General features: G+C 51.2%; 7 protein-coding genes across 7 annotated transcripts; 3 read left to right on the top strand and 4 right to left on the bottom strand.

The window, feature by feature from the left end:
- Positions 1–71: 71 nt before the first annotated feature.
- PENARI_c001G11772 (exosome non-catalytic core subunit SKI6) lies at positions 72–990 on the top strand (the record flags this gene model as incomplete). The annotated part of the gene is made up of 2 exons (XM_022627054.1): positions 72–367; positions 480–990. 2 exons carry the CDS (start codon positions 72–74, stop codon positions 988–990), a joined length of 807 nt encoding a protein of 268 aa, XP_022493260.1.
- A 1,721-nt stretch (positions 991–2,711) lies between these two features.
- On the bottom strand, positions 2,712–3,515 carry cyp4 (peptidyl-prolyl cis-trans isomerase; the record flags this gene model as incomplete). The annotated part of the gene is made up of 4 exons (XM_022626288.1): positions 2,712–2,898; positions 2,955–3,061; positions 3,122–3,291; positions 3,458–3,515. The coding sequence occupies 4 exons, from the start codon at positions 3,513–3,515 to the stop codon at positions 2,712–2,714; spliced, it is 522 nt and encodes a 173-aa protein (XP_022493891.1).
- Positions 3,516–6,236: 2,721 nt separating this feature from the next.
- Positions 6,237–8,989, bottom strand: PENARI_c001G12184 (putative cell polarity protein; the record flags this gene model as incomplete). Its single annotated transcript, XM_022627091.1, has 3 exons — positions 6,237–6,638; positions 6,690–7,805; positions 7,859–8,989. The coding sequence occupies 3 exons, from the start codon at positions 8,987–8,989 to the stop codon at positions 6,237–6,239; spliced, it is 2,649 nt and encodes an 882-aa protein (XP_022493274.1).
- A 1,175-nt stretch (positions 8,990–10,164) lies between these two features.
- Positions 10,165–13,662, bottom strand: hmg1 (HMG-CoA reductase; the record flags this gene model as incomplete). Its single annotated transcript, XM_022626613.1, has 3 exons — positions 10,165–10,501; positions 10,553–13,269; positions 13,327–13,662. 3 exons carry the CDS (start codon positions 13,660–13,662, stop codon positions 10,165–10,167), a joined length of 3,390 nt encoding a protein of 1,129 aa, XP_022493893.1.
- Positions 13,663–16,012: 2,350 nt separating this feature from the next.
- PENARI_c001G00915 (uncharacterized protein) lies at positions 16,013–16,999 on the top strand (the record flags this gene model as incomplete). The annotated part of the gene is made up of 1 exon (XM_022626196.1): positions 16,013–16,999. The coding sequence occupies one exon, from the start codon at positions 16,013–16,015 to the stop codon at positions 16,997–16,999; it is 987 nt and encodes a 328-aa protein (XP_022493542.1).
- Positions 17,000–18,355: 1,356 nt separating this feature from the next.
- Positions 18,356–19,627, top strand: PENARI_c001G10840 (adaptor protein NBP2; the record flags this gene model as incomplete). Its single annotated transcript, XM_022626979.1, has 1 exon — positions 18,356–19,627. The coding sequence occupies one exon, from the start codon at positions 18,356–18,358 to the stop codon at positions 19,625–19,627; it is 1,272 nt and encodes a 423-aa protein (XP_022493492.1).
- A 1,381-nt stretch (positions 19,628–21,008) lies between these two features.
- PENARI_c001G10424 (ENTH domain-containing protein) lies at positions 21,009–22,900 on the bottom strand (the record flags this gene model as incomplete). The annotated part of the gene is made up of 5 exons (XM_022626944.1): positions 21,009–22,289; positions 22,359–22,440; positions 22,501–22,580; positions 22,688–22,719; positions 22,819–22,900. 5 exons carry the CDS (start codon positions 22,898–22,900, stop codon positions 21,009–21,011), a joined length of 1,557 nt encoding a protein of 518 aa, XP_022493472.1.
- Positions 22,901–22,963: the final 63 nt, after the last annotated feature.

The following is a 22,963-nucleotide window of genomic DNA, read 5'->3' as shown; positions in this document are numbered from 1 at the left end:
CCTTCCCAACGCATACCTCTTTTCACTTGGAAAAACTGCTTCCCTGAAAGCTCAAGGGGCCCGCAGAGAAGATGCCTCTCGACACTTCGACCACATATCCTCTCACGAGGCTGCGCCTTGACGGCCGTCGCTGGAACGAGCTCCGCCTGCTCCAAGCCCAGATTTCCACCAACCCCGCCAGCTCCGGTTCTTCATACCTGTCGATGGGCAACACATCAATCATGTGCTCCGTTCACGGACCGGCCGAGGGTCGCCGAGGTGAAGGAGGTGGCGGCGCAGGCAGCGGTAGCGCCGTCGTCGAGGTGGACGTCAATGTCGCCGGGTTCGCCGGCGTGGATCGCAAACGGAGGGCCGCCGGAAGTGACAAGTAAGTATACTTGCTATCTCTATATCAGACACTGTTGGCAAAATGGCTACTTGGAACCACCAATGTCGGGACAGGAGCCATTAGCATACAAGTCATACTAATACGGCTACAGACAATCGTCACGCATTGCTACAACTCTCCGCGCTGCTTTCCAGTCGCACCTACACACATATCTCTACCCACACAGCACAATCAGCATCCACGTCTCCGTCCTCTCTGCCGATGGCTCTCTGCTCGCCGCGGCAATCAATGCCTGTACTTTGGCTCTCGTTGACGCAGGTATTCCCATGCCTGGTCTGCTTTGTGGCTGTACTGCCGGCATGAGTGGTAGCGCCTCTACACCACGGGATCCAAGACACGACGAGCTGGACCCGCTTCTAGACCTGTCTCTGCCAGAAGAACAGGAACTCCCATCACTGACGATTGGAACGACGACGGTTGTGCCCGTAGGCGAGAACCACATGGATGATGATGACGAGGAGACGATGAAGGTCTCAGTGCTAAGCACGGAGGCTAAGGTTCACTCTACGTATATGGAGACGATGTTGGCGGTAGGAATTGATGGATGCAGTCAGATCCGCGAGCTGTTGGAGGGTGTGATCAAAGGGTCGAACCGGGGGTGAAGGCAATTCGAGATGAGAGTTATTGAGATACCCTGGTCATTTTTGCTTTTGTCTTCTTAACGGCGTACAATATGAGAGAATCTGTTCAATCCACGATCTCAGGGTCGCAGGTTCCATGCTCCCACATGCTTTAGATCGTGTTTCCTTCTCTTCTCTTTTCCTTTCTTTCTTCTTGCGCCCTCTCCACTCGGTGTCGTCAACTGTTGAATCTCAATCGACGTTGATCATCCATCATGGATCTTACTGACATCAATAACACGACAACATCAATGGCTACAGGCTTGTAGTTATGCCCAGCAATACGATTAAACAGCTCACATTCCGCCATCCTCCCACCAAGTCTCAGAATTCTGCAAGTCGAAACCGTAGTTTATTACGGCCACCGGCGTTCTCACCTAGTATAAGTCTGGCTACACACCTTCCCTTTTACAGTATCTAATCACGTCAATAGACAGTGCGGCTATGACCGTGTGATTCGTGGTATAATACACAATCTCCCGCCGGCCCAACACCGTCCCTAAAAAGAAAGAAGACAAGCCATTGTACAAGTCCACCATGACAGTATTGGTTCTCCTTAGAGGTGAACACGGATCGAACATGGCATGGACCCTTGCAGGGGTTCGTTATAGGCGTGCTTCTCCGCGCGTCATCTTTTGGTTTCCGGGTGGCACGCATGAAGACTGCCAACGGCCTAGAGTACCATCAGGCGTTAGGACTGCAATCAACCTCCTCTCCCGATTATCATTCATTTGACTCTAGTACTTCTAGCAATTCTACTCCGTATTTTTGGTGGCCGAGTACCTTCTAGGAAGATTACTCCACGGTTCAAAATTGAAGACGGCAATCGTTACCAGGTCAGACTTAGCTTCCGGTTTTTTGTCTAAACTTTCCTGTTTCTGCGCGCACGGGTAGCGTATATGTATGGATGCTTGGCTTGGGTCTTTTGAAGGCTTCTCATAGGGGGCTATGGTAATCTGAATATCTCTTCTCTTTCGCTTGCGCCTTGACTACTGCTTTTGCCTTACTTTGGCCTTATTTTTATTTATTTATTTATTTTTGCCTCTCTTGCCCATTTTGAGTGTCTCGGGTTGTAGTTGATTGAAAATGGTGGCTTAATGATGTAGGCTACATAAAGATGGGATGTGAAAAGATGTATGGAGGACACAGTAAACATGCATATAGATTTTGAAGGCGAGAAGGTACGGCTCTCTTAGAAAATTGTATTTTCCCCCGTTTAAGAAGAAATCATCAATCGTGCATGTTTCTATAGGAAATGTAAACCTTTCCCAGAAAAAAAAAACTGCATCCCACGCGGGGTACCGATGATGTAGTCCAGCCCGCGATACCGCTCGGACACGTGGAAAAATTAAATGCTATGGGGATTTCTATTCTTGTAGAGTCATTTCGGTGATCGATTTCGTGATTTGGGGTGGATCACTACCGAACTACATGTCTCTGGGTTCTGGTTAGTTCATTACTTTGGGGAATTTAGCTTACAGTACATTCAGTAGTCTACACAGGTTTATAAGTTGAAGATCGGTTCCCTGTAATACAAATGCATGTATGACTAGTTCAGTGGACACTCTAGATTACAGTGCGCAAATGGGGAAGCCACCTTGGCTAGTTCCCATGCACGGCGTGAACAGGGATAGGACTAAGTCCTTGGAAAAAGAAAGACTTCCAGGCTCCGAACCTCCAATTAAACCTCCCAATTGAGCTGTTTACTGGCCACCGCAGCCGACGATGGTGGGCTTGACGTTGGAGCGGATAGAGCCGGAGGAGCTGCCGAGAGCCTCGATGGCCTTAACGACTTCCATGGACTCCTTGTCAGCGACCTCGCCGAAAACGACGTGCTTTCCATCGAGCCACGAGGTGACAACGGTGGTGATGAAGAACTGGGAGCCGTTGCTAAAAAGGGGGAAATGTTAATTTTGCTTCAGCATTGTCGACAACGTGTGACTTACGTGTTGGGGCCAGCGTTGGCCATGGAGAGGAGACCGGGCTTGGTGTGCTTGTACTTGAAGTTCTCATCGGGGAACTTCTCGCCGTAGATGGAACGACCACCGGTACCCTATTGAAGTCACGGGTCAGCCAATTGCATTTCACCAACTACCGTCGGGGTAAAACTCACGTTGCCGCGGGTGAAGTCACCACCCTGGAGCATGAACTGGGGGATCACACGGTGGAAAGAAGAGCCCTTGTAGCCCTGGCCCTCGGGGGCATTGCAGAGCTCGCGGAAGTTGCGGGCGGTCTTGGGGACATCGGCCTCGAAGAGGTTGAAGTTGATGCGTCCAGTAATGGCTAATGAGAGAGTCAGTATCAATTCACATAAACAATAGCGTAAGAGGATCTCAGCCTGGATGCCGAATGGAATTGGTGGCTGAAATTCTCAGGCAGCAAAGGGGTGAGGCTTGGAGGGGCAGAGAGAGTTTTACCCCTCCAGCGTAGAAAGGAAGAAGGAACTTACGGGCAGGCTGGCCAGCGGGCTGGTACTGCACGTCGAAGTAGGCGGTGGTGTTAGACATGGCTGCGGATGATGAAGCAAAAGATCGGGCAGCGGGGTGGAAAGAAGTGCAATTGAAGAGAGAAGAAGAGAAGAGGGAAGAAGGTGGGGTTATTGACCTCAGTCGGCAGAACATGGTGAGGGGCAGGGCGGAGCGGGTGAACTCGGTTGCCGGGCTACATTGGGGTTAGCTTGTTGGGTTGCCCATAAAGACCACACGTGCTCTTTCTGCCTGAGGCTCCACATTGAAGCTCCCAGACTCTCCAGGGGCTCGAGTCTTTCCACAGGTAGCCCTAGGGAATCTGGCAGACGAGCAACAATGCACACTGGAATTCACAGCTCGAAGGGTTGGACTCACTTAAAGATGGTATAGATTGAGATTGAGATGGTACAGAAGTAGATGAGAGGAAAAAACGAAGCTCAACGCCAAAAAGCGCCTAGATATCCGTGCTTATGTAAGAGCCGGGGCTACCCTTCCAAAGGTTCCGGGGAACACTATAGGCACTAAGATATCAAGGACATCCATGGATTATATGTATCTCTAATTCTGAAGTTTGAAGTTTGAATATCAAAAAAACTCAGATACATGCTACCCGCTTTGAGATCGGAAAGGACTGAGCAAATATGGGAGTCATAATTAACTTTTAGGGGGTAACATCAAGATGAACTGCAGACGACTTCTTTCCATCCTCAACACCAAATATGTCTTTGTCTTCTCTCATAAACCGCTTCCAAAAACAGGATGATCAATACAGACTCAAGTATCCTGTTGATGGTGAACTGACCTGGAAGGAAATCCGCCTCGAACGAAGTAGAGAAATAGGAGCCCTTCAACGATATCGATATATTGATTTCTGCGCAAGTGCGAATGACGGAGAACGGAGTTCTTCCAGAAACCTCCTCGAAACAGAAGCGAATCTCCGAGCAGTCGTTCAAAAAGAAGTATTTCTTAGAGAGCAACTCAAGAAGGGGCATGTTGATTGCCGACAGCCAGACGAAGCGACAGGCAAAAGCATCAAAGAGGAACTCAAAGCTCTAAGTACCAAATGTTGGCTCCTCGAGCAAGGATGGTGGCAGCATTGCAGTACCTTCTCCCAGGGATGCCATTCAAGAGCATTCGATCTATGGCGATCACACCCAAGATGGTATATGCATCGAGGCCTTGTCAAAGATTGTGCTGGCAGGCAAGGCTGTTGTGCTCGGGGCTGTGGGTGTTGCACAGACCGCCAAATCAGTTCACCAAGTAAGCTTGGGGTTGGGCATTGTACTCTTGAATGTGGATGTTGTCGGAAGGCTCGAGGCTTTGAGCTTACAGAGCAAGAAAAGAAAGACACCAACGAACGTTTCGATGTTCAAATTGACAACCCTTACTCATCGTGGATGATTCGACTTGCAATATGGGGGGTTGAACATGATAGCTCCGAAAATCCATTTGATTTGATTGAGGTGTCATATTACGAGAAGACATATACGGAGAAAGCAAAGCCCTTCTTTGGAAAGCTCCTTGGGAAAATACTTGCTAAGGATAAAATGGCTGCGATTTTGTATTGAGAAAGTCCTGGTTTGCTTGTCTACTTGCTGCTAGAAGACAATATACCTACATTGGTATGCAAAATCACTTGCTGGGAATCAAAATGGACACAATGATATATTGAGCAGGCCTAAATTTTGCTTCTTTACTTGTTGAGAATACCTAGGTATTAGGGCCTTTCAGATGTCATCTGGCATCCCGAGGTCGAGAAAACATACATGGACAGACGGGGAAGTGAATGAGGAGCTAACTATAAGCGTAGCCGCCAGAAGATGCGCCTCCGAAAATTCGAAGGCGGAGCTGGCCAAGTAGCGTAAGAAGTCCTGTAAGTTGAGAGTGAGATTATTCTGAGTGAGATTATTCTGACTTCGAAGTAAAATCTAGCTGAAGCTATTTATACTGCTATTTACATAACATCGATATATACCTAGTTACAATGAAGCATCATGCCTGTTTGAGCCCTCTCCAATTTGAATTGCCCTCACTTTGAGAAACACCTACTGACATGGTGCATTACAGAGCAGAAGTTGGAATGCTGCGGGCCTCCGGGCCATTCAATAAGATCCCACCGCCAGTTAATGTTTTTGTTTTGATGATATTTGTACCAGGAAGGGTGGCTCTCTCAATCAAGAATCTTTGGCAGGGAAAGATTCGAGTTCCAGTAAAGTAGAGGCATGTAGACACTATCGTATCGGTAAAGTAGAGTCGAGTAGAAACAAGTAAAAGAGCAGGTAGTTATTCATTTCAACTGCACAAGTGCAGAATGCAAGAAAAGGTAACAAGCCGACGCCGAGGTCGTGAGAAATACACCAACAGCACACAAGGAAAGTGAGAACGGGTGAGGTTTGAAAATAAAGTACATAGAATAGTAAGAAGAAGTGAAAAGGGGGAGGTAGATAGATAGAGGAATAAAACAAACAGATAGAAAACGTAAAAGGAAAAGAGACCATGAATGCCACACGCGTCGGAACATCGTTTCGACATTGTCCACTCGTTGCCATAGATAATGTTCGCTGAAAAGCAAGGGGCAAAGAGGATGGAATATAGATGTAGATATTGAGATTTGACAGAGGAAAGGGAAAGGAAACGGGGTTGGGGGACATGGGGTATGATGTATGACGTCTGATACAAGCACTTGGAGATGGAAGCGTAGCTGTGTAGTTGTGCGTAATGATAGCCCCTAGTCAATATTATAATAGAAAATAGCAATGATCACCGGAAATCATCCTCATCATCGGCAGACGCCATGGACTCGAGACGCTGAACGAGATCTTTCGTCTCACGAGCGATCTCGAATGCAATGGGCGGCAGCTTATTCGTGACTTCGCGCAGTTCCTCAGGTGTTGTAGCGTCTTGGCCCTCTTCTGCAGTGGCTACCAGTCTGTTGCGGCATTGTTCCAAAGCGTGGATAACCGGTTCAGAGGTCTGCCGTAGAGCAACGTCGCCACTTCGTTCATGCATCAGACGCTCTGTGTAGTTGACGACGTTTGCGACGACGCCTGAGATGTCGTTGACGTGCGTCTGGACTGTGTGTAGTTGTTCTCCGGCGCGGATGCTGGCTACCAGTGCCTGGATGGATTGGACCATGCCGTCGGTTTGGTTCTCGACGTGAAGCTGGATTAACAGTCAGCATCAATATATTCGAGCATGCATTAGAAGACTTACCTTCAGTTCCAACACTTCGTGGTCACCCTGCGGCACACCCCAACCGTCATGGTTGACACCGTTAGTGTAACCATTCTGCATAGCAGGGAATTGAGAATCGTCAGGACGGCTCATAGCGCTGTAGACAGAGTCATTGCTCAACCGCTTCTGGCTAGCAGAGGTATCAAAGTAATCAGGGAATTGGGTCTGAGAAACATCCGCCTCCTCATCATCCTCATCCTCTAGTTCATCCGCAGGCGAAGCCTGAATCTTCACGATGCGGATCAACTCGATGATAGCAGTGCAAAGATGCGAAGCTGCAGCATCGAGGAGCGACACTGGAGACAGACCACCAGAGCTGGCGAAGTTGCGCGTGGCGATGATCATGTTGTTTGCCGTGTTTGATACCTGGCTCTTGGCCTTGGTGCGCTGCGCAGCTGTACCATCCACCGGGATTGGGGAGTGGTCCACGTCTTGGAGGACATGGCGGACGGCCACGACCACCATCTTGATTTGTTGGAGTACCACTCGTGAGTCCTCGAATCGCGCAACGCGGAGAAGTTCGTCGATTGACATCTGGAATTTGGTGACGTGGATATCTTTGACCAGACCGTCCACTTGGACGAGTTCGTGCTCTTTGGTGAAAACCCTTGCGTCGGGTCTAGAGTCGGCGAAGCCACCGGATGAGGTGCGGAGGTGCCGTAGCTGGGCCTTGACCTTGGCGTAGCGGTGCTTCCATTCGTTGGCGTCTGCCTCCAGTCGGTGGACTTCGTTGGACAAGTGTTCTTCGCGTTCCCAGTTTGCGTGGCTCTCGGCTGTGAGGGTCTTCATTTCCACGAGGAAAGCTGACGCCTCCCGCTTGACCTCGTCGGTTACTTGCTGCTGCTGCTGCAGCGCTGCTTGCAGACTCCGGTGCTGGTTTTCCAGATCAGCGTACCGCGACTGCAAACCAGCATCCTCGACTCCCCGAGAAGACTCTTCGAGCTGGCTGCGAAGGTCACGTTCCATCGTGTCATGCTCTGTCCGAACTCTCTCAAGCTCAAGCTGGAGCGAGCTGTTAAGGTCCTCCGCTTTTGATACCTTATTCTCAAGCTCCTGTCGCAAGTCATCCCACTCCTGTCGCTCATTATGGCTGATCTGTGGAAATCGTCAGCAAATATCACTTTCCATTCTTCCCAAACAAAACATACCCCAGAGGAATCCGCATCTTGTGACGAATGAGCCAACTCCTCGTCCTTGGAGCGAACCAATTCTTCCAACTTCTCAATCTTATCCTGCAAAGCCGAAACCTGCGACTGACTCTCCAGCAACAACTTCCGCTCACTATCACCCAAAGTCGTCGTAGTCCCCCGACGACTCAACACAGCATCCAACGCAAAAGCATCACTACGAGCATCATCCTCATCCTCGCCTCCCATATCATCACTATCCTCAACCATCGTGCTCTTATTCGGAACCATCGTATTGCTCTGGAAAGCCCGAGGGAACGGCCCATCCCCATTCATTCCAGCCGGTGATCCCCCAAGAGAACCACCACGCGGCGGGAACGGACTACCCGGCGGCCCACCAGAAGGATAACCCCGACCCATGCGCGAGGGAGGCCCCCTCGACTGCTGCGAGCCCCTCGAGCCCGGGGGCATATTCGGGGGCGGGCGTGCTCGAAACTCCCGGCTGGTAAAGTGAGGGAAGCGGCGCTCTAGCTCACAGAAGACATCGGTCGCGAGGTCCCGGAAGCGCTGGTGGTGCAGCGCAGCCAGCTTTTGGCGGGCGTGGTTGCGCTTTTCGTGGAAGTCGGCGCGGGATGGGAGGTAGGGGGGTACGTCTGGACGGGGTGGTCGGCCTGGAGGCGGCATGGCCTGCTGCCGCCGAATCAATTCGTCGTATACATCTGTTGACAGTTCGTGGAACTGGGTCGGGGATAGGCGTAGCAGTTTGTCGCGGGCTTTGTTTGACTTGCCGTTTTCTTCGCGAGCTGTGCCGTTCAGAAATCGTCGGAGGACTACATAGTGTTGGCCCAGGATCTCTTCCATCTGGCGGTATCGTCTGCCATCTCGTGGGCCGGCATCTCCTCCTATTGTGCCGATGCTTGATCTTGCGGCGACGGAGCTGGGAGGGGACGGGTTGCTGCTTAGGTTCGATGGGGATAGTGAGGGAGGACCGCCGCCGCCGTTTGGGCTCAAGGGTGCGCTGGGGACGCCGGAGGTCGGGGGTGTGGCTAGGTTGGCGCGAGATGATGGGAATGTTGGTGAGAATGGGGATTCCGATTTTCCATACTGGTTCAGTCCAGACCAGTCGCTTCCATCGACGGAGACTGGCGACATGGCTCCCGAGCCCCCATTCATGTCAGGTCGAAATGGTGAGAGTCCGGCTCTTCTCAGAATGTTGGCCTTATCCAAGGGGGCGGATCAAGGCATTCGGCAGTGTGTCCCCGTGTTTTTGTGTTCTCCACACGATGTCAAGGATCTGAGACAACGGAGCCGGGTGAGATGGGGCGTAAGATGAGGAAGAGAAGAGCAAATGGATCTCCTCCAAATGTGAAGGAGAGGAGAAATAGAAAGTGTGATTTCGACCGTCAACTCCGGACTTTCAAGACCCGCTCCTTACAGTGTGCAAGTATTAACTTGTATCACCGGGTATGCAGGGGATGTGGTTTGGTTGATCTTTATTTATTCTGTGAACATTCCTCTCACTATCCCACTCATGGCCTAATCTCGAAATATTTTCTATAAGTTACCATACTCGTACTCGTATTGATAGACTCCCCTGCCAAGGGGAACAGCCACACAGGGGCTGAACATGTACATGTGCAACTGTAGGGATGCAAGATCAGATAAGTTATGTTGGAGTATATCTTAGTGGAAGTTCAGTACATTCTCTTCTGTTGGTCTGTTCTATTATTCTCTTGTTCCATTCCCCTGTTGTATGCCAAACATCTAAGCGAAAGGAAAAAGGGGAGTTGACATTCTAGGCCCTTCGGCCCCCAGATTAGCGTCGCCCGGTACCACGTAGGTACCACTTAGGTATCTGTGCAGTACCATACCGTATTATTTATGCCGGTCGGGACCTGGCGGTTACTTTGATTGACTTTTGATTAAAAAAAAATTGAATTCCATTCCGACCCGAAATGTCTATCATGAAAAGGGAACATTAAGTACACAAATGTAGGACTGCGTCACTACCGCTTTGAAGCGTGAGATTATGGGACTCCCAAGGTTGTCCCTTCAGTACGCCTCATCAGGATCATTGATCCGTTATAAGGACAGAAAGCCCATCAGCTGGCTCCGTGTGGACAGGCAGCGTTGATGGATAAATCCTGACCAGAGTCTGGGGTCATAATGCAGAAAGACAGGGCGAGCCAGAGGCACCGCCATGAAGAGAGTGTGTCAGAGAGTAAGAGGTTCTGCATCGTGAGTGGTGGCATGCGGAGGGTCATAGGCCACACATGTACAAAAGCCCGCAATTGCGGGCTAGGAGGAACAAGTCATGTTGTCTTCGTTTACTTGGAGGTCATGGAAAGGCCACGGGCGGCACCGACGGCTGCAGATACGGGAGTTGAGGACCGTGTGGGTGCGGCGCTGCGGTTGTGGGCCATGTGTGCCTTGACGAGATGACCGGCAGCAAGGGCAGCGCACAGACTGAGCTCACCGGCCAGCACGGAGGCGGCAATGATGCGAGACAGCTGGCGGGCATTCTCACCGGGGGTGGTTGGGTGAGCACCGCGGACACCCAGAAGGTCCAACATGGCTCCTTGGCCTTCAAGGATGGTCCCACCACCAATGGTGCCGACCTCGATGGAAGGCATCGACACAGCGATCTGGAGGTTGCCGTTGTTGCTGTAATGTCATTAGTATCACTGGCATAGATGTGGAGAGAGAGCCACTTACTTCTTCATGGTGGTGATACAGCTGCTGCTCTCAACGTTCTGGGCGGGATCCTGACCAGTGGCCAGGAAGATGGCAGAGACAATGTTAGAGGCGTGGGCGTTGAAACCACCCAAACTTCCAGCCATAGCACTTCCGATCAAGTTCTTGCTGACGTTCAGCTCAACGAGCGCGTTGACATCACTCTTGAGGACGCTCTTGACAATGTCACCAGGGATGATAGCCTCAGCCACCACAGACTTACCACGACCATCAGTCCAGTTGATGGCAGCGGACTTCTTATCAGTACAGAAGTTACCAGAAAGCGAGATGATAGCCATGTCATCAAAGCCACACTCCTTGGACATGACATCCAGGGCCTTCTCACAACCCTTGGAGATCATATTCATACCCATGGCATCACCAGTGGTGGTCTTGAAGCGGATGTAGAGGTAGGTACCAGCAAGGGCAGTCTTCAGGGTCTGGAGACGGGCGAAGCGACTAGTCGAGTTGAAAGCAGCGGTGATAATGCTGTGGCCTTCCTCAGAATCGATCCAGACCTTGGCAGCGGCAGCCCGAGCAAGCGTAGGGAAAGTAACACAAGGACCACGAGTCATACCGTCACCTGTCAGGACAGTCACGGCACCGCCACCAGCGTTGATGGCCTTGGAGCCACGACTGGTGGAAGCCACAAGCACACCCTCGGTAGTAGCCATGGGGATGAAGTAGCTTTGACCATCAATATTGATAGGACCAGCAACACCGAGAGGAAGGGGCAGGTAACCAATAACGTTTTCACAGCAAGCACCGTGGACGAGACCATAGTTGTAATTCTTGTACGGGAGCTTGGACTCCTCCAAAGTAGCAGTGATAGCAGCGGTGGCAGGCGTACGGGAGACAACAGCACGGCGGATCTTGACCGCACGAGTAAAGGCATCAACACGGCTCATCAGATTCTCATCCTCCATGGTCTTCTCCAGGGCGTAGCCGGGGAGCTTTCCACGGAGAGAAAGATCAATCAGTTCCTCATCGGTAAGAATCGGGGCACGCTTCTCCTTTAGAAGAGCCTCGCATTCCTCGGGGGTGCGGGTAGACTTTTCCTCGTTGGGCTCAAACTTGGGGTAGACCTTGGGTGCAGCCACGACCTCCACAGGAGTGGGGGCGGCTTCGGGTTCCTTGATGCTCCAACGAGCAGCATTGAAGAGATAGCCATTGAGAATGATGCTCAGGGTCAAAGCAGCGATAATCCACTTGCTAATGAAAGGGTCCTCGACGCTCTTGAGGAGACTCTCAAGAACCTTTCCACCCACAGCGTCCAAAAGCTGATCGGTGTATTCAATGTCAAACGAGCTAGACTCCGTGGGAGCTGCGTAGTGGACCGAGGGGTATTCCAACTTGTACTTGATGGGCGAGAGAATGGTGACAATGGTTTCCTGCTTCTGGCTCTTGGCCGCAACATACACACTATCCAGGCCGTTCTCTGCCACCTTGAAAGGATCAATGGGCGTAGGGGCCAAGACACTGGAGAAGCGGGACAGGAGACCACCGTTACCGGTGTTACGGAACGGAATGGCAGACATGTTCACAACGTTGACCAAGATCAGACCGCCAACCATGAGGATCTTGAACCGGCGCACGCTGCTAGACTTGATCTTACGTCCAAAGATACTGGCATCAGCCTCGGTGCTACCAGATCCTGCGCGAGGCCAGTCATTGCTGGAGGCAACGTTTTCAGCGACACTGTGGGTGATGCCGTCCTCCTCCAAAGCCTTGCGCAGAGCCACGTGACGCTTGATACGAGTAATCTCGAGCTTAATGCAGAGGATGGTGGTGTAGAAGGTGAAGAGAAGCACGCAGTCAAAGAATAAGATCAAGGCCGCGAGGAAGCAGAACTGCTGGAGACCGCCCTGAACACCAGATGCGGCACCCAGAGCCAACAAGCCAATCTCAATGCAGTAGTGCTGAACAATCTCGAAACCTTGGTCCTTGATTGCAGCTGCGATAGACTCCTGAATGGACCGCGGAGTGCTCGAAGCCAGAGGGCGAGGAGCAGCACCGGGACGAGGTCGGCGATTATCCACAGATGCGTTCAAAACGGCCCGGGTAAATATGATTGGCTTCTCAAATCCAATGGTAACAACCAAGAAGGGTAAGCCTTCGGAGAGCAGCAGGAGGTTAATGGGCACACCGAGCTTGGTGGTCACCAGCAGACCAAAGAGGAATGCGAAGGAGCCAGACAAGAGCACGGTAGCCGCAAGCCAAAAGTTGGAGCCCAACCGGCGCATCGAGAAGAAGAGGGAGACGAAGCTCAGGTGCATCGAGATGTAGCCGAGAGCCATGATAACAATGTCAATGGTCTCGGCGTGCTTGATCAGATCCACAAATGAACCCCACGCGTCTGCGAACCAAAGCTTCACAGCTCTGCGGGATCCGTATGCGGGGCCACGAGCAGCTCTCATGATCCATTTCTTAGACTCCTCTTCTTCCTCATCCGCAGACGGGCTGGGGATCTCCTGCACCGCCTTCAAAAGCTCCGACACTTGATCGAAAGGCACGGTGTAAGCCAGGGCAGAGTCGTGGGTGAATTGCGAGAAGAGGTTGGGGGTATACGGGACCGAAGTGGCGGAGATGTTGGCAGGGATTGGCACATCATCGGAGGCGGGAGCAGTCAAAACAGCGGAAGTAGAATCCGGGAAAATCAAGGTGGCCAGTGCCAGGTGCTGAGCCGCCGGCTTCTCAACCTTTACCATTTTATCAGTAATTGATCCAAAATGGAATAAATGGCGGTGGCCGCTTACCTCAGAGTCGGTCCAGACATCCTCCGCCTGCCACTTCCACGAAGTAGACTCGCCCAGCCGCAGATTGCGGCTTCCCTGGAGGAGAGCATCCGTGTCAACCTGACCAGCGACGCTACGCGGGTCTCGGACGGTATCCAGCAAGCTGCCTTCCAGGAGACCAACGTAGGTTGTGCTGGCAAGGAGGGCAATCACCACAATGGTGTGGATGGGGTGCACACAGGCACGGCGAGAGATTGACTGCAGGCCAGAGACAATCTGGCGGCGAAGCCAACCGGGCTCGGCCTCCTGTTCCTCCTCGGTGGAGCGAAGTCGTTTGGAAATAAAAGAGGTAGCCATGGTGACGAGTCGGAGGTAGCGGTGAGACGTCTGTTGAAGGCGTAGGGTAGTTTAAGACGGTCCGCAGGGACCAGAACCTGCGTGGAAAGCCGTCGTGGATTGACTTGTTTACACCAAAACCAGTGTCAAGAGTAGGTTTAGTTGAGGACCTAAACGGCGGGCCTCGTAGTTCACACGAGGTGTTCAGGGAGGCGGTTCCACGACTATTTTTTTCCTTCCACGGGGACTTTTTCTCTCCTGGTTAGTTGCACCACTCACGAAGCCATTGAGTAACAAAAAGACATACCGGAAGAAGATAGTGACTGGGAAATTCAAGGCCCCTCTTGGAAGTTGGAGAAAAAGCGGAAAGCCCCCTGAAGGCTGCAAAATAATAGTCAGCGCTCCGAAGCCGCGACCTGGAATTAAGTATTGCCGACGGTTCGCCAAGCCACAGTGGAGGCGAGTAATTTGCTAGAACACTGCACTAGATATTTAGCAAAGAATATACGAGAGAATCGAGCGGGATTTAGAGAACTATTAAGAGAAGAAAAGAAATACCTCCAAGAACAATATGACGTTCAATGTTACCCGATCGAGTCACTTGGGTATTCCATCAAAGGAATCCTGTATCTGTAGCTAAGTATGGGGGTCAATGATTGGACACACAAAAAGTAGATTGTGAACGCTCATAGGGGGAGATGTGCATTACTGAACTATTCAATCATCGTGCAGGCAATACATAACTTAAATTAGCTGGAAGCACGGGGGTTGATCCTGCCAGTAGCCTTTTGAGTCGCACTGATCCGCTGAGTCACCCAAGAGGCGTAGGTGTAGGTGTCCGTGTCCATACTGTAGCAAAACGTCACGCAAACTTTGTAGGCGATCAGCATCTCCACTCACGTCCAAGGCTACAGTACTTAGCCCTCCTCGCGGGCTACTCCGTCCACCATGGTCTAAAAGGGAAAGTGAGAAGAAAAGTCGGTCTCAGTCCGCGAGGCCTCACGAAAGAGCCCACCAATTTGTCTCATGCCAACGAGATGGAATCCACCCGGTGGAGTAACCGGAGAAATCAGATAAAAATCAGATAACTTTTGAGTCGAATCAGCACCCGCTGCCCCAGTGCAGACTCCATCTGTCCAGTATTGAGCTCGGTAACCGAGCTTGGCGAGCGAGAATTGAAGAAAGATAAGATCGATCAGTGTTGGAGTGCCCTAACTCGGGCAATCTGCTCCGTATATGGATTCCGATCCCCGGCGTAGCCATAGTGGCACATATCTTAGGGTCGTGAGTACACAGGTGTGACTGATAAGAACTTCCTAGCCGCTGTGATCCCTACACTGAGTCTAAAACAAAGTGAAGATTCAAGCCCGACGTCGATTCGGTGGGGAGCATGGACCACTTCCTGTATAATCTCCACATAGAAAGGAAGAGTCCTCAAGCCAAGAGTCAGAAGAGTCTTCAGTCTTCTTTGATTCTCTGAAAGCGCTTTAATTTGTTTGCAGGATCTCGAGACCGACGGCGAAGCGCCGAGGGGCTCCTTGCCAGCCAATAGCCATGCTTCCTGGGTCGATTGAGCTGCAGATTCGCGACATACTTGCAGCGAAGATCGAATATGTCCCGAGATGTCAAAATGCCAAACGACAGCTACGCGCCAGGAGCTGCGGGACTGGGCATGTCTGAAGCACAAAAATATCCGACCTACACATCTGAAGCAGAGTCGGGTCTCGAGCGTCTGGCCTTCTCACCCAATCATCCCCCCGGTCATACTTTATTTAGGTACGGCCAATGACATCTGGCTTATTTGACAGTCTATTAACAGACTGCTTGTTTGAGGTGTGACGTTATTTGTGTTCTTGTCTGTATCAGATTATTTGGAGGCTCCAATTAGGCGCGACGATGCCCCGTGCTGGACAATATGTCCTATATTTGCAACGTCCCCCGTGGAAATTGAATTCTTGACTATTGTTCTTTATTCTCATTGATATCCAATCTATATTGTTGTATTGAGGAGAAATCAGTCAATGAGACCCCCTTTGTTTTATTTTCGACGTCCAAGTACCAAATCACATCAACATGGCTTTGAACGGCCCTTGAAATGGGATGAAACCCTTTGTTACCCACTTCACAAAGTGTTTTGTTCCGCTTGTGCAGACATCAAGGAGAGACAATTACTACATAAAGGCGGCTGCCTGTTGCAACCTGGTGTCCTCGTCTATACCCGCGTATACCTTGTTCAATTCTATTGAACAAATCTCTATTCAGCTGATATCAAAACCACACTGTTGATCGGTGTCTTCCAAAATCTCTCATCACCATTTCCTCCAGCTTTACCACCTTTTACTGCGACAAGAACGCTTTGCAACCCTTCAACATGGCATTTTCTCCTACCTTGATCGTGCTCTTTGCTCTGCACATCCTCTCAATCAATGCCCACTCTTGGGTGGAACAACTCACAGTCATTGCACCAAATGGAACCTTCATCGGTACTCCCGGATATGCTCGAGGCAATGTTCTCCGTACACCGGGCTTCGTCGATACAATGACCTACCTGATTCCTCCCAACTCTCGACAGGACGTCACATCGGTCCTGCCGGTTGACAACATTTGCAGAGAGACACAGCAAGATCAGGCTCAGACCGAAGGTAGTCCCCGACTCCAGGCCAATCCTGGTGCTGCCATTGCCCTCCGCTACCAAGAAAACGGCCATGTGACACTCCCCCAGAACCAGCCTGGAAAGCCCCCAAACCGCGGTTTTGTCTATGTCTATGGCACCACCCAGCCCAAAACCGACGAGAAACTCCTGGACATTCACGGGAAATGGACACAAGATGGCAAGGGAGGTGACAAACGTGGTGTGCTTCTGTCCAAACAGAACTTCGATGACGGCCGCTGCTACCAAGTCAACGACCAAAGCATTTCCCAGACTCGCCAGAAAGAATATGCCCACAACGCCAACCAACTAATGGGAGCCGACCTCTGGTGCCAGCAGGATCTTCGACTGCCAACCAATGCACCCACCGGCAAGCCCTACACTCTCTACTGGGTGTGGGACTGGCCCACTAAGGCAGGTGTCGACCCTACCTATCCGAAAGGAAAACAGGAGATCTACACCACCTGCATAGATGTGGATATTGTGCAGGCTGCCAACAACAAGCTGGGCGTCAGCCCTGAGTATGAATCTAACCAAGATCTCAACAATGCTGCCATACCTTCCCAGTTTGATGCGCTTGGCAAAACGGTGTCCTCCCAGCAATCTTCGAGTGTGACCAGCATGCCCACAGCAGCCAGGGAGACTGTGACCGAGTGGATAACTGTTAAAACCACCCAGACTATTATTGGATCGCCTACTGGATATTGATCACTGTTCGTGGATGCTGACCACTGTTCTAGGTGGCAGCAAGCGGAACTTGAAAGAACTAGCCCTGGAGGTCGGTTCTATTTAAAGATTTCAGAAACAATATGATACCCATTTTTACACTATCGTTGCTTTGTGTAAATTTGTTCTAACTGTAGTATGTAGGAAATCTCTTTGTGTATTATCAATCAAGTGATATCCTTCAAGTACAATTCCTTTTGTGTAGATATGTAGTCATGGTTGTAGTCTATAGAGAATTGCCTTGTGTTTCAGAGACCAATGATACCCCAAGTCACATTGCTTTGCGTAGACCTACTATAGCCATAGCCTATAGAGCATTTCCTTGTGTATCAGAAGCCTCATGTAAATGTAGAACAAGGACCCGATCGGGACTAGCTCCAACCAGACCTGAAACACGCTAAATGCTTATCTAAGCAGCTGTGAGGGTTCAAGCTTCAATTCCCCAATTCACAGTGACTCTCGAGCATCGGCCTTGCATATCGGCTGATTCTGCTGTTGGCATCGGTCTCGGCTATTTCTCTACTTCACCACGGAATACTCCCCCGATCCAGAATCAACTACGCGCTGATCACTACTCCAGTTGAGACTAGACAGGTATGACAATCTCCGACTCTTGAGCCTATTCCTCCCTGGGCATTCCCATGTGGCCGTTGGGACTTAATCCTTGTCACTGTGGTGTTTGCACAGTGTTTCCCGCATAAGCGCCGTGCCTCCGTTACATTTGTATCTGACATTGGCCCTTTCTGTAGTTTTGCTATATTTAGCAATTCCCTGCCCTCGAGATCGCGGGACAACGTCTGGAACAACGGTTCCGATTTCGCCAATCTCAACCTGGACATTCCACTTGGCAACCCTCGCATACTCACATACTCGTCTACTACAACGCTGACATCTCATCGTGGGACTGTTACGGTTCGGCATATCCACTCGGGCCACATTCGACCCCCTCCCCTCGTGTCGTTTGCCGATTATCCATCCACCCACCGGGTCCGATAACTTGGAGGCCCTGGGACACTTTGTTTCAAGGAGCTCGACACACAAGGCCATTTAGAAACCGATCTTTAAGGCTTTTCGACTACCACTTGGCACTTTCTGCATTGCGCCCGAACTCAATACCTGCTATCTCCGATCTCAAGATACTCTCTTTGGAGTTGGAGAACAACAGAAGAGTCCCGGCTTTCTGCGACTGCACATCAGACCGACGGAGCTGCATCAATCGCAATGCGAAACTAGAGCGGCACCCACGCGATCGATGAACACCCCCACATTTCCTCTGAGAACCCGCACAGATATTCCTCATCCTCAATCCACTTGTGGCCTCTCCCCATGTCAACCATGATGTCCTCCTCGACATCCACGGAGAATACTCTGTCTGCGGAGAATCTGTCGGGCTTAGCGCCCATCCTCACTGATGGGACTGTGAAACGATTACCGACGAATGCGAAGGATCGGCTCTCCACCTACTCCAACGTCTCGTTCGCCTCACAAAATCGCTCGCGCCCAGGCTCCCACGTCTTCCCCATCTTCCATACTAGTCTTCCATATGCCCTTGTGCGGGACTTTGCCTACCCGTCTATCCACCCTCTCCACTACGGGCCTCCTCCCCCTCGCGCCTCCGGGGTCTCTACACCAGCAAGTGAATACCGACGCTTGTCTGACCCACCGACTTCATGGGATACGTCGCGGGGACCTTGGTCAACTGCTCAATGGGGCAACGAACCTACCCACCATGGCCACCAGCAGTTGCCAGCGATGTCCTTTGGAGATGGTCCCCCATATAGCGAAGATGAAGACTTGCATAGTCCAGTAGTCACTTCACGCCATCGCAAGAGGTCTACCGACATTAATGGTCTCGTTGACGAGCGAGTAATGTCAGGAACCGGTCAGTCGGCTGGGAATAATGATCGGGGAACACTCGTCGGAATTAACGCTGACGGTAGTGAGACCTACTATGTGAATGACGGGGACGACTCAGATGATGGGCCAGGCGGGGAGTACATAACGTATCCGCCAAATGAGGGCCGGTATTCAATGATAGGATACAGTGCTCCAGGCGGCCAGCAGATTTATGAACACGACCCCGGCTTTGAGTCCGAAGATGAAATATCAGGTGGAGACCGGTACTCCAACGACTACCAGTTTGCCGTCGGCTGCCCAGATGAAGAGATGCATGGAAAAGCCGTGGCACTCTTCGACTTTACCCGGGAGCATGAGAACGAGCTTCCTCTTACTGAGGGCCAGGTGATTTACGTTTCATACCGGCACGGCCAAGGCTGGCTGGTTGCAGAAGACCCCAAAACAGGCGAGAATGGACTCGTCCCTGAAGAATTTGTGCGGCTTTTGCGAGACATCGAAGGAGGTCTGACATCACTGAATGGAGAGGGTATCGAGGTCACCGGATCGAGCGCAGACACCAACGAGTCTGACCAACTTTCTACCCCAACTCAGACCGAGCGGCCTTCATTGGACGGAAATACTACTCGGTCTGAAAGCCAGGGCACAAATGGCAGCACTCCTGCAACTTCAACACAAGGACCAAGCGCAGAGACCACCTCGGCTGAAACAATTTCGAGCGCCGGCAACCGCACCAGCACGTCGACCAAGACCTGAAGCAATCGATTATCAGCCACGATTGGCTTCGATCCAAACCCTTGGCGGCCGCGCACGGCTCACAAAGAGATGATTCAAGTTGCATCAACCCCATGAGCCGAAGCTTGGCGCTCGCCGCTCCCATGGGGAGCGTTTTCGAGCATGAAACTCGCTCGTGGCTCTGTGAGCCGTTTCAACAGACATCCAGCACTTTGCTTTGGTGGATCACCTGCCACAGCCCAAACCAAACCAAATCAAAACAAGATTATCAGATTATCATCTCTGATGATCTTTATGAAATCTACATACCCAAGACTGACCTTCGTTTCTATCAACGGCTTGCCCGTTTCATCGCAAACTCCCCCAACCCAGCTTTCAACCTATCCTCCACCAACCTCCCCCGTCCCATCTCACCACCATGCAATGGAAAGAGATATTCCCAATATCCTGCTTCTTAACGTATATCCCTGTCTTCACGATTGCAATTCATGTTCTTTTAATCCATATCCGGGAAACATCGGGAGAGTAAGTAAAGAGGATATTGGTTTCCTCTTGATACTGCTCCCAGTATTTTGCATCCCGATTACCTTACCTTACCTTTACTCTTATTCCTACTCTTACTTACTGTTCTGTCTCCCGTCGTCCTATTATCCCCCCGCGTCTCTCTACCTCTCTACCTGTATCTAGCTTCCTTCAGCGCAGGCGTTATACCAGCATCAATGAGCATCAGCGTAATGCCTATATAAGTCCATACTATTCCTTTATTACCTTAGGTTTATTGTCGTCAGGTAGATTGAGAGGGGCATGTGTTTGTTGGTGAGATAAGATAGTGGTCAGTGTGTTTCCTCTTAGTACATAGCTACATGGAGATAGATAGTCAACTTTGTAGCATAGCTATACTGTTTCTAGAGGCCGAGGCCGAAGAACCACGGCTCCGGAAGACTTGTTAATACATGGATGCTCATTCTTATAGGATCTAACTCAATTCATACATAGAGATCTCATTCACGGACTGGTTCTTTTTGATAACCATAAAACCAAATATGCGGAATGGGCTTTTTATTCAAACTCCTGAGAGAAGCGCCTAGAAAAGGGTATGGGACGACAGCTTTTTACCTTTTGGGGTGCGGGTTGAGAGGGCGAAAAGAAGATCTTTTAACAACTGGCTCTCTGCCAAACAACAGAGTCCTATAAAAGCCGGGAAAAAGACAATGGAGATAGAAACTGAGAATGGAGAAAGGAGTATACCAAAACAACAGTGAGAGAAGAACAAGAGGCAAATAAGGTCTGGAATTATGAATGCTAAAAAATCTTGGTCCAGATCGCAAATCGAAGAAATGAGCATGGAATGTACTCAGTGCAAAAGAAAGAAATCAAGAGGCAAGATACGACGCTCAAAAGATTAGCCGAGTAGATCATCAAAGGCAGAGCTGGACTGCTGCTTTTGCTGGGGCTGTCTTTGGCTCGGCGTAGAAACAGAGCTGGATGGAGCCGGGGCACCCCAGATACCGGCGCTGGCCTTCTCCTTGGCCATGCTGGCCAGGTTGGGGCCCTTGTTTGTGCCGGTGTTGGACTTTTGGATACCAGCGCTGGCGCTGGCAGTGGACCAGAGCGAGCCGAAGGCGTCGCCGGAGGGCTTCTTAGCTGCTTGGGTGGCGGGCTTGTTGGCTGTAGCCGTGGGGGAGGTCGCGGAGGACAGGGAGGGAGTGGAGGCGTGGGAGAATGAGCCATGCTGCTGCTGCTGATTGTTGTTGGAGATTGAGGTGAAGTAGTTGGGCATGGCAGCTTGGTAACCTGAGGGCTTAGGCTGCTGGGATGTGGGAGAGGTGAAGCCGCTGTTGGAGGGAGTTGGGGTGGCCGATGTAAAGCCGACCAGGCCGTTGATGTCGGCACCTTGCGAGGCCGAGATTGGCTTTGGTGCAACGAATTGTGTGTTGGAAGTGGTACTGGCGGTGGAGGCCGGAGGTGCGATGGCGAAGTTGGATGACGCCGTTTGGGGTTGAGGGGCGGGGGTTGCGGACTGGAAGTCATCGAATTCGTCGTCGTCGGCTGTGTTGTCTAGCATGTTGATGCCACTGCCTGCGGGCTGTTTGCCGGCAGCAGTGGAGGTTGTGGTGACAGGCTCGTCGTCACCAAAGTCGAAGAGGTCCGCTACCGGAGCAGGAGCTGGCTCTGGCTTGGCCGCGGGGGGTTTCGCGCGAGTGGCAGGTTCGCGCGAGCGCGCGGGAGCTGCATCACCCTCGTCATATTCGTCGTACTCCTCGAATCGGTTCGTGCGTCGTCCCGTGTCCTGGAAATCGCCGCCCCCAGATGCACCGCCAAAGCCGCCACCGTCACCGTAGACTCCTCCGCTGTATCCACCGTACCCCATGCTGTCACTGCCAAAGCCTCCATACCGGCCGGAGCTGGAGCTGTTCATTCCGGCACCTATGCCACCTTCGAACCCGCTGAACTTGTTGCGGTTGTTCTTGGCCTTCTTGCGCTCGGTGCGAATCTGATCCACGTCGCCTAGCAATTTCACCAGCTCGGAGGACCGGTTGCGCACATTGATACCCTGATCCTTTCCGTTCGCATCAATAAAGTGAAATTGCCGCAACATGCGGATCAAGGACATGTGGGATCGTGCATCGTCGACAACTCGTTCGGAACCGTTCTTGATCAAGAATTCCAGCAGTTGGAGAGACTATATATCGCAAAAGAAGGCACCATTAGTCTGGAAACATTTATTCATAACGAGCCGGTTCTTCCATACCTTGTAAATCTGTCGCCATTCCTCCGCGGCCTTGTCGGTGAACCGTTTGTAGATCAGGGGCATGATCTCATTGAGCAATTGGCTGTAATCACGATATTTAGCACATGCGCATTGGCACAGACGAGGTCAGGCAGAAACTGACTAGCTATGCGTTCCATTGGCAATCTCCTGCATCAACGTAGTCGAGGCACCCCAAGGTTCATTGTTTGTAGCTTCCCGAACCTAATCCGTGTAAGCATTGCGTCGCACAGAAATACTAAGTCCACGCTCTCGGAGCTTTAAAGGCTGGCCGGGTTGTCTTGCGCGGAGGTGAGCTGTCGTGTACGGACCTTGGATTCCATCTCGGTATAGTTCATAACGGCTATGACGGAGCGGTCAAGTCAGTTACCACATATAATAAGACATGCAAGCTGGTTCGTCCTGCCAGATCGCATTCGGACCAAGCGGAATATAATCATACCATTTTGGACTTTGCGGACACCGGCCTTGAGGTCATACAAGGTCATATTGCTGACCTGATCTTTGAGATTGGAGAAATCCATGGCGAGGGGTGTGGTGGCTGTCAGTCAAGACACGTAGGAGAGATGATGATTTCGGCTGAGAGT

The sequence above is a fragment of the Penicillium arizonense genome, assembly GCF_001773325.1.
Source record: "Penicillium arizonense strain CBS 141311 chromosome Unknown PENARI_contig001, whole genome shotgun sequence".
Lineage (NCBI taxonomy): Eukaryota > Fungi > Ascomycota > Eurotiomycetes > Eurotiales > Aspergillaceae > Penicillium > Penicillium arizonense.
The sequence above is the reverse complement of the archived record's forward strand: the minus strand, read 5'-3'. Positions and strand labels throughout refer to the sequence as shown.